We start from the raw sequence: 12,306 nt of genomic DNA, 5'->3' as shown, positions 1-12,306 counted from the left end.
AAATTATATTATAATGTGCTGGAATTCTTGTAAATATTAATGCTCAAGCAATAATATAATCTCTAGTGTGAGATAATTTTGCAGATACAATAAAAAAATCAATATTATTTCTATTTATTTAATATAAGCAAAATATCTTACAAATGTATATAATAAAAATTATAATATACTTATTAATTTCCATAATGAAAATTCATTTATTTGAAGATAATTATCTTCATATAAGTAAAATATATTTCATAGTAATTATAATTAATGTTGTTATTAATATACTAATTTTACATATGAATAATGGATTATATTTATTGTGCCATAAAATTAAGCTAGATATGACATAAAAATTATATAATATTTTGTATTATAATTCAAATCCAAATATCACTAATATTTTTCCCCTAATATTTTTAGTATAATTATGCAATTATACATATGTAATATACATTCTTTAAATATAAAAATGGATTCAGTAATTGATTATATAATGAAAATATAATTTTTGTTTAAATTATACAGTAGAAATATATGTATTTAGATTACAAATGAAATAAAATATAGTACACTTACTAGCTAAACAAAATTATATATACATGTAATATTAATTTAACTTACAATTGAGCTCGTATTAAATGTTATATATTATTTAATTAATGATATATATATTATGTCATATTTTTATATAATTTATTTATTTTTCGAAATTTTATATTAATAAGATTACATCATCCTTAATATAAGGTTACCTACATTTATAATCCCAAAGCATAAAACATGTTTGTTTTAATATTTTATAATTTCATCATTAAAATATATATAATTACATAATTATAGGAGGAGATATGAAAGAAATTATAATTGTAAATGTTTACTTATATTATAAATATATAACATTTATTGTATATATTTTCTATTTATCTTATCTTTAAAATTGTATTATTTTTATACAACAAGGTAATATTAATATTATATATATTCTGAACCCATCCCAAATTTTATTTAATTTATATTTTTGTTTTCTTTAAAAAAAAAATATTATGAGACTACATTAGAATCCCTAAAATTTAATCATTACATTTTCCTTCTTATAAAAATTAAGGCTTATATAAATAGATTTAATTTTTACCCAAATGTTATGATTATAAATTTGATGATTAAATATTTATTTTTTCAGAGTTTCTTAATTTTTAGAATTACACATTTTTATGCTAAAATAATTCATTATTTTATTTAGTTCATGTGAATTCATTTTTTACACATAATGGGAGAAGATAAATTTGTACTTTTGAAATATTATTATTTAAAAAAACTGAATATAATATTTGTATATCCAATTCTAACAAAAATAATAAATTTTTCTTAAAAGTAAAAACGTTTATTTATATTACTAATTATATTTATATTTTAGTATGATTTTGTGCAATTTTTTCCTGACTGTGAGAATGAAATAGAAAAATTTAAAGATCATAATAATCAAACAGATGTATGTATAGACAAAAAAACTCTTCCTGATATTGTTGGAACTGGAAAGGCTTTAAACACAGATCAATGTTCATGTGTTTTGTCATATTTATCCCATATAAATATAAAAGATAGTACCAAAGGTTCCACAGAATCTGATTGTTATTATTTGTATTATTGGCTTTATCGTGAACTTGAGAAGGAAAGAAAAAGTGATCAAACAAATAATATTTATAAAAAATTCCTCACATATTATGATAGTATTACTGTTAATAGTGCAGTATGCGAGGTTTACAATAATATTTCTTTAAGCAAAGATATATTTATAAAAACGAAGAATTTATTTGACGTATATAATCTCATTAACAGCACAATAGAAAATGGGGAATCTATTAATGACCATAAACATTCAAATGCAGTAAAATGGATTATAAATAAATATAATAATCATTTTGGTATACAAAATTATGAGACCAGTGAAAAAGAAGTTGTATGTTCTTGTAAAAATAATATTGGAGATCCTATAATAATTACATTAATTATTACAATATTAACATTTATTTTGTTTTTTGTATTCTATAGGGTAAATCATATATTAATTCATACAAATGTACTCTACATAATATAATTCCTAAATAATTTTTAATATATATAATTTATTCATAAATAAATTCCATTTTATATATATAAATTATTTTTATATTACGGAATAGTATAAGGAATTTGGATATTATTATGTCAGTAAAATACTTAGGAAAAGAAATACATGGAATAATATGGATAATGAAAGAAATTTACTGCATGTATCAGAAATATTTAGAAATATGTCAAAAAATAACATGTATAATGTATCATATAACAATGAATAATATTACTATTAAATATACAATTAGGAGGAAATAATTGCTTAAATTAAATATAAATATATATAATAAAATTATAGGGAATATTTATATAAATAAAATTATAGAAGGCATATAATATATCAACAAAAATAATTATTTATTTATTAATTTAGAATGGTAATATTCCACTATAAATAATGTAATAGCAATAAAAGTATAGTTAATAAAAATATAAATAGGGAACACGTGTATTATTACTAAATATTAATTTTTTACTTAATTTAGAATACGATAGTTTCCAAGTGTAAGTTATATTTAGCATATAGAATATTATATTTGAAATACAATATTAATATATTTTATGGACTAATTTAGTAATACGTATGAATATAAAATACTGTAATACTTATTGAATATAATTAATATACATTATGCTATTTTATTTTGTGATACAATTTAAATATGTATATACAATTACTAAATACAAATATAAATAATTATTAAGAACTATAAATTTTCTTTTATATAATTTATGTCACCTTCTAGTACGAGTGATACTATGTGTGCCCTACAATATTATAATAAGCTCTAGTCTTTCATGCCATGTTATTATTACAATTCCTTTGAAGGACAAAATTTACCAATTTCATTCATTTGTTATAGTTTTTATTTCATGTATTCATTTTTTTTTATTAAAATATATATTATTCATTTTATTGTTCTCATTAATGATATACATTTTTATGATTTATATAATTTTGCTGTAGTGTTGTCAATACATTCATCAATTTAATATAAAATTATAAAAAATGTATTTATTTATTTTATTATTCCTTTGTTCTATGAAAAAATAGAACATTATGTTTATCAAATGTATTATTTACATTTGTTTTGTATGTATCATTTTAGAAATTAATTGTCTCATACATTTATATTATTGTTCATATAGTTATAATATAAAAGAATTATATACATTCAATTTTGTTTCATGTATAAAAGGCGTGTGTCTATTTTAGCACACGTAATATAAGTATGATTTATGTTTTTATAGAAAATATAAATATATGATAAACACAATAAATGCAAAATTTCTGTAATTTATATAAATATAATTCAAAATCATTGCACATTTTAAAGGTTATATATTTAAGAAAACATGGTTACCATTCGCGTATATGTGACATATTATAGAAGTAATATAGGTTGAAGAAAATTCAATTTCATTCAATGTCAATAATTTCTCAGTTTGAATTTGCAGTAAAATTGAAGAATACTAAATATGATTTCGACGTTTACATAAATGAATATATATATTTACTTATATTTTCAAAGGGTATATTATATACTTTATATTTCTATAAAAATAAAATAAATATAAGGCTATATTTTTTTTAATTTTTTGCTTATACAAAATATATATACACATATTTCTATTAATATATATAATAAAGTCTTCTATGTACATAATGAAATGATAAATATACACGAACAGATTATATAAATAAACCTAGTAATAATAAAAATATATACAGACCTCAACAAGCAAAATAGTATATGTATCTAACTATACAAGAATCTTAGTATATTTATATAAAATGTTGTTCATTAATATTTTCATAAATACGCAAAATTACATTGTACTCACGATTATTCTAAAGGAATATATTTCTGTTGCAGTTATCATGAATTATTAAAATAATATTATTCCCACAATATATATGTTATAATTGATAAATTCTAGTATATGTTTACGTAAATATATATTTCATGATAAAAAAAAAATTAATCAATGTTTAAAATCCATAATAGGATTACATATATTATATGTATATATTCAATTTCAAAAATGAATGAAATATAAAGTTATATTTTATATTATGTTAATAGAAATCTCTATATTATTCATTTATTTAAAAATCACTTCCATAAATTAAAAATGTATCCTAGAGATGGAAAGCATTCTTCTTTATTTTATCCGTACAGATTTAAAAAGATTTATAAATATATAAATGCTTATTGAATGAAATATTAAAATTAATATTATAATAAATATAATGAGTACTATTCTATAATTCAGAGACATTTATTTTTTTCTATCATAGTGATTATAAGCTTTATGAGTAGTTTTTGTTTTCATACAATTGTCATTTATATTTGACATTTAAAAAAGCAACGGTTACTACAATTTTAAATAGATTAAATTAATAGAAATAATTGTGTTTTAATACATATTATATATATTATGTGCCATCAAATATGTTACGTCGATTAAATAAAAAAAAAATATATTTTATAAATCATTATGATATATTATGTGACATTATTTATTATAAACATATATTATAAGTAATAAATATTAAATGATCAATTTATGTTTTATATTAGATGATAATAATATGATCATATTGATTGAATAACACATCTAAATAGAAATAATAAATTTGTCATAGTTATAGATTGTTATTTAATTAATCCGTATATAAAGTAAGTTTTATTATTTTGCACTTTAGAAAAACTATGTATTTAATAGTACAGATTCTGATATTAATTTATGCAATAATAAAAAAAAATATATATAATATAGTAAATCCTAATTATTCTGCATTGAATAATACATGAAAAAAAATTATTCAATTTGTTTTCATTCAATAATTGAAGAATTGTTTATTATGTTGTTATTGTGTTATTATTATACTTTACATATGTCGACGAAGGATGTGATAAAAAAAATTGGATAAATATAATATATTGCAAATTTTAATAACATGAATAATTGATAATATTAATTTATCTATATCATTTATATATATATTAAGATAAAATTAACAAAGAACATTAGATATAAGTTATAAATTGAATGAATATAAGGTTAACGTATACATAAGGATCAATTATATATATAGGATGTATGATTATAATAATTATTAAATAAAATTTATTCCATATGCATTTTTATTATTATATTATAATAAATCTTTTTAACACACTGCGTAGCTTACTTGATTATAACTCTTGCAAAATTCAAAAAAATATATTATGGATTGAGAGTAAATTTTTACATAATAAAATGAAAATTATTACATCATTAATCGTACGCAATGCTTCAATTACATCTCTTTATTTTTTCTATTCCTCTTCTTATGCTTAGTAGCATGGGAAAATAATTATATTTAAATAATTATATATATATATTTTAATATACTTTCTGGAAAAAAAATATATATGGAAAAATGACATTATTTATTATAATTGATCTATTTTGTATTATTTTCTAAATATAAATTACTGAAGTGCGAGAATAATAGATAATATATCTTGATATATTTTACTATTGATTTATCATAATATGTGAAAAAAAAAATATATGTAAATTCTTGTTCCTTCACATATCAAGTAATATATTCTGATGTAGACATATATTTAATACACAACTACTTGATCGTTATATAATGATCAATGCCTTAATTTTTTCATTTTATATATACGTTAAAATACAAGTTGTACTTATTTAATTTAATAAGTATTAAAAATAATGTATTGCATAATATATTTTTTGTCATGAAAATGTTGTAATATTTATATCATTGTACCAAATTGCTTCGTTTTTATATATTAGATAATATCTAAGATATTTTACCAAAGAAGTGAGGGAATAAATTTTTTTGTTCAAAAATTTTTTTTTATATACATGAATTGTGTAATAATACATTGTTATAAAAACAATTAGGTGAAATGAACATGCTTGTTATGGAATATCGCATTTCTACTCAAGAAACTATATTATTTTTTAGATTATACTTTATTTTGATATAATAATAGTCCATTTAAGACGCTCAAAAACGTATATATTTAAAAATATTATATAGAACACTTTCAGCTAATTATTATATAAAAATAAAATTATGTATTCCATTAAAAGGTAACAGCATAGTAACGCCATATAGTAACCAAATAACATATTTTACTTAATTGTTATTTTCTATTTTTTGGAAAAGGCACTTTTAAATATAATTTATAATATACATCAATATAATCCATTTTCTTTATTACATAGGACATAAAAATTATCAGTGCATAATATATATATGATAAAAAAAGAATAAAAAAGATGTACATTGTTTCATATTCATTAATATTTTACGTAATTTATATATTTAATATACGTGTAATTATTACGTATTATGAAAATATATTAATAAAATCAGGTTATAATATCCATTTAAGCGTAATGATTATATATTCCATTATATGAGTATATTAATATTTTAGCAGCTTTTGTATAAATTATATTTTAGTTTATTGCATATTTATGGTATTTTTATGCTAAAAGCTATATTATAAACTTTTTTTTAATTATATTTTCCTCTGTTATATGATTTGTTCTCTTATTTTCAAAACAATATTTTAATAGCTTATAATATAACCGTCAAAATTATATTATTATATTTTTTCTAACTTTTAACAGCACTAACTGATATATATTCCTTATATATTAAATATTTGTTATTGGAATTATTTGAAATCTAATATATCTAATCATTTATGTACCAAAATATACATATCACAATTAGTAAATAATGAAATGGAAAACTTATAGCAATAAATCAATTTTTACGGAAGAATTAACAATAAAATCTACAATTTTCTATTTTGAGGTCAATTCTGTTTATTAAAATTTTTTATTTACTCTCCGAATAACATCTGAAATTCAGGTAAACAAATAAAAATTAAAATTCATCCTTGGCCTAATGTTCTTAGCAATAAAGACAAAATTATATTTTTTTATAATACATATATAGAATGATTATATAATTTTAAATAAATAAGAATCAATATAAAATTGTACTACGATTTAAATTATATTTTTTGTGTCTTAACGCACATAAAAGTTTTATATAATATTATTATATATAAAAAGTAGATAAAAAAAAATGTTAATACAAATTAATTGTCACATACATATTATAATAACAATAATAAAATTTTTATTGATAAAGCACATCAATATAATTACATTTCCCCTTGCATTAACAAAATTTCATGTTTATATACGTTTTCCTCTAACATTCTATTATTAACATTCCATTATCTAAATGAACATTTACACGAGAACTAAATACTATTAATAATACATAAAAAAAAAAATGTTTTGCAAAATTTATGCAGAGTTTAAAACTCGTTTACCTATATTAGCCTAATAAATTACTAACATTTAAATATATATGCATGTTATTTATATTAGAAAATGTAAATATATGTAATCGATATTATATAAAATCTATGATATAATTGTTTCATTTGATGTTATTGAATGTTGATTTTATCATTCATATGCATTATAAATTATAATATATATATGTAGGTTTTAATATAAATGTATTATTATGTTACAATATATATGAATAAAAAATATGAAAATATAGTATTCTTAAAATATTCCCAATTATTTTAATATAATGCAGAATTTAATATATATACAATACATTAATTTTACATTTGCAACATATAAATATTGAGGAAATCATGATGTACCTATAGATATCCTTATACCCTACATAATAAAAATATTGTGCATTAATTATTTATATTTGAAGAAAAATATTGATGCCATAAATTTAAATAATTTAATATACTTGGTTATCTTGACACAGTATACGTGGTGGTTATTTGTGTCCTATACTTATATTTTAAATGTAACTGAAAAATAACTTACAATTTGTATAAGTTATGATGTAAATAATTATAAATTATTCTTGTATAATTATATTGTATAATTATACTTACAGTTAAATTAATGTTATTCTTTCTATTATTTTTGTTTTTTTAATTAAGGTTACATAATGTATAATTTTAAAATAAATTCTTCATAATTTATCGGTTATTCATCGCTTCTTTATTTTAATACATAATGAACAACATATGTACTTATATTCATTAAAATCATTTACATATTTATAAAAATAAAATTTATAAAAAAAAAAAAAATAAAAGGAATTCCAAAATTATTCACATATAAGTAATATTTAATTATTATATATATATTAAATCAATTATATATTTAAAAATATATAATATAAAAATGAAATTATTTTTTTCATTAGGAAAAATACATTATGCTGATTTGAGTTATAGTGAAAATATTTTTAGCATAATCATTATTTTAATGTAATTTCTTTATTAGCATAATATTTATATACCAAATTACTTAGTATGATACAAAAATATTGAGTTCTATCTATAAAAGGAATTTCCTCTAGGTTATATGATATATTAAAATAGTTTCTATACTAATTTTAATATTCAGATACATGAAATTCTTCTCTTAATTTTGTTTTCGAAGTATTTTTTATTTGATACAGTATTTTACCACTGTGCCAAAAAATTTATATGTCCAAGTTCTAGCTGGTATATACTAATGACTGAATTATATATATGTCATCTTTATTATCGAATGTTTTATTATCGTAATTTTTAATATTAAAATATAATACTGAAATTACCTTTAAATACTTATTTTTATGTACCTTATATAAAAAAGTATAAGAAATATACACATGGATGTAAAGAATGTAATATAGAGACTTGCAAAAAATAGATTTTTTGTATCATATGAAATGGATAATTGAAAAGTAGTTCTAATTCTTGTATGATCTAAACTGAGTAACTGAATAATTTCTTCAAAATCTTGTTGTGCATCTGCGGGGAAAATGGATTATAATCCTTATTTTACAGTACAAGTTGATGGACGTAATTTTTTTTCACTTTGGATTTCAGGGAAAATACTATTATATTCAGAACAATAATCCTTTTTATTCTTCGTAATATAATCATAGTAAATTTCTTCATAAGTAGAAGTACCTTTCTGGAGATATTTAGAATGCCCCTTGGAACTAAATTTTCATTAAGCTTAAGTACATACTGAATACATTAATAATCATAAATATAATCGTAAGCGTTTTTTTTTTTTTTTTTTTTATAAAATATGCTTTATTAATATACTAAAAAGGCATTTTACAAGTACTTTTTTACCCAAGAATATATTGTACCGGAATTCAAGTAGATAGAATTGGATTAAAATCATACTCATATATATTATCAGTTATCATATGTCCTAAGCAAAAATAAATATCATGACATAATTTTTATTTATATTTTGTAGAGAGAATATATTATAAATAACATAATGATTTTACAAGTTTATCTATTATGCTATTAAGAGTACTATATTTCCCCAGTATTTCGCGTACTTCCGCATCGTTATCATCAGAGACTGCGTATATAGGATTTAATTTTCTATAACAAATTATAGAAGGAAAACTTTATATATCATCAGACTGGGATTTGAAAATATAAAATAAATTAGAAAATAAATATGTAATTTTTCAAATATATATTTGTTTTACATATTTATATGTCCAATATATAATTGCAGTACATATATATGTATGTATTCTCTTACTATACGTACAATAAAAACCCCTTTTATTCTTATGCATATCCTAGTAAAGTTTTATATAAAATTAAAGATTAAATAAAATTAATACATAAGTTAATTAAAAATAGTAATGAATAATTCAGAATAAGACAGTAATTTAATAATTAATAATATTATTAAAAATTCTAAAATAAATTTCTCATTTAAGTTTCTCTACTATGAAATTTTAACTTCTAGTTAATTGTTTAAGATTATACTTCTTTTACTAGAAGTTTTTTAGGAAATATTATATATGATTATTTATTTTATACGAAGACATGAATGTTTATGTTTTCGCTAATCCAAAAAATACATTAGCTGAAACTAATTTGAATTATACTTGGTATTTAATATATATTTACAGTTCTTAAAATTACACGAGAACTTCTGTGAATATATTATATATAAACATATATTCGATAAGTATTATCGTGCATTGGTTTCAGCATATGTATTATTATATTTTTTTATAAAATAATTAATTTATAATTTTTATGCAATTTCTGTAAGATAGAACTATTTTTTTATCTTCTTTATTGATATTAGAATAATGTTTTGCTTTTAATCTTATATTCATAAAATTTTTCATGCATATTTGAATATGTTCCTTATCTAATTCAAAATAATATATATATTTCTGAGTTCTAATATATTCACAAGAATATGAAATAAATATTTCTTAATATAATTATATTATCATAAGATAAAAAAATAAATATTGATGTTAATTTATACAAATAATTATAATTTAATCCTGGCAAGAGATATACAGATTTTATAAAATCATGTAACACATATAAGAGTTTTCTATTAAAAAAAAAATATATTTAATATATTTTTGAATATATAAAATTAAAACTCTTTACATTATTAATTATGCGATATTCAAGGAGATTCTGTTATTCAACAATGTATCAAAAAATTATAATGTGATGTAAATGCTTTTAATATTGTACATTGTATTTCCCGTCTATTCAATGATAATTACATTGAGTGATATATCATTTTTCATGTATTATTTCTAAAAATTGAATAAAAATAAATATATAATAACCTATTAATTTAATTCAAAGTAATATAATATAAAGTATTTTTGATTATTATGTAATGAAATTTAAAATGTAAATGAAGCACATTTATGACCTTTTCACAAATACAAGAACATAAATATATTGTATTAAGGAAATATATAGTGAATAATGTACATATGTTTCTATATATTAAAATTTATATGAAAATATTAATTTTGTAAATATTAGGTAGTCAATGTGATAAAAACACTATCCTTATTAATTTTTACTTTCAATACGTCAAAAAATTATGAAATAAATCATACAAATCCTTAATTTATTATAATGTGCAATGAAATTTCTGCATAATACAGAATATTGTGAGATGAAAATATGATATCATAAATTTTAACTTTAATAATTAATATAATTGAAAATATATAAAACAAATGAACATATAATTATATTATTGTTACACTTAAATATATAAATAATAATATTACAAAATAATATATATCATAAAAGTAAAACATAATGGAATAATAGGCACAAAACATGAAAAAATAGTATGCAAAAATAATATTATATATATTAATCCATAAGAAGATTTTATATAGCATGTTATCATTAAAAAATGTTATTAAACATTGTAACTGGATTCAATTTATACATATGTATACCTTGTAATTATTTAGTAATATTATAAAAAATTTAAGAAACTATTATCATGAAGCTTCTTATTAGTATCATCATCAACTTCTTATACATATTTACATCATTATAATCATTATGATTTATAAGGTAAATTTCATATTTTTTAAATTATCAATTGATTAACTCCAACTTTTAAACTTTTAGATATATACAGTGACAGGATAAAATGAATATGTAACTAAAAGAGAGTACATGTGTATATTAATATAATTATTAATATATTTTTTTCATTATAATAACCCTTCTAAAAATATACTCATTATAGTAATTAATGACATATGCAAATATTTTTTCATGAGCATTAGTAAATTATATGTAATTTGTTTATTACTAAAAATGAACAAAAACTAATATGAATATAGTTATATTTATTATGTATATATATTCCAATGCATTCATGAAAAACATTAATTATTTTATAAGAATTATTTTCATTTGTGCGTGTTTTCAAATACACAATATTTCATATATGACTTGAATTATTGATTTAAATATTAATGTGCTATATATATGAATATACAAAAAGAACATATCTCAGGATAATTATGATAAATCAGTGTGAAATTTTTTTACTCTTCCTGATGATAATATGCTTACAGAGAACATTTTTTTTTCATTAGGTATTTTATAAAATAACACAGAAGTTATATTAGATATATCAATATTACATAAAATGTATATTTAAAATATATAGTAGTACAAGAAATTGGTGAAATTTTATATAAAGTACATTTCCTTAATATACTGGAATTATAATATTTTTTGTGAAGTGAAAGATGTCCTAAATGTGCCTTCATATTATTAATTT

General features: G+C 18.5%; 1 protein-coding gene across 1 annotated transcript; it reads left to right on the top strand.

Annotated features, from left to right (window-relative positions):
- Positions 1–1,255: 1,255 nt before the first annotated feature.
- On the top strand, positions 1,256–2,324 carry PGO_004300 (variable surface protein; the record flags this gene model as incomplete). Its single annotated transcript, XM_028691457.1, has 3 exons — positions 1,256–1,273; positions 1,403–2,038; positions 2,169–2,324. The coding sequence occupies 3 exons, from the start codon at positions 1,256–1,258 to the stop codon at positions 2,322–2,324; spliced, it is 810 nt and encodes a 269-aa protein (XP_028547258.1).
- Positions 2,325–12,306: the final 9,982 nt, after the last annotated feature.

Source organism: Plasmodium gonderi (genome assembly GCF_002157705.1).
Source record: "Plasmodium gonderi DNA, contig: Pgo-contig_766, whole genome shotgun sequence".
In the NCBI taxonomy this organism is placed as follows: Eukaryota; Apicomplexa; class Aconoidasida; order Haemosporida; family Plasmodiidae; genus Plasmodium; species Plasmodium gonderi.
Note: the sequence above shows the minus strand (reverse complement) of the source record. Positions and strands in the feature narration are given on the sequence as shown.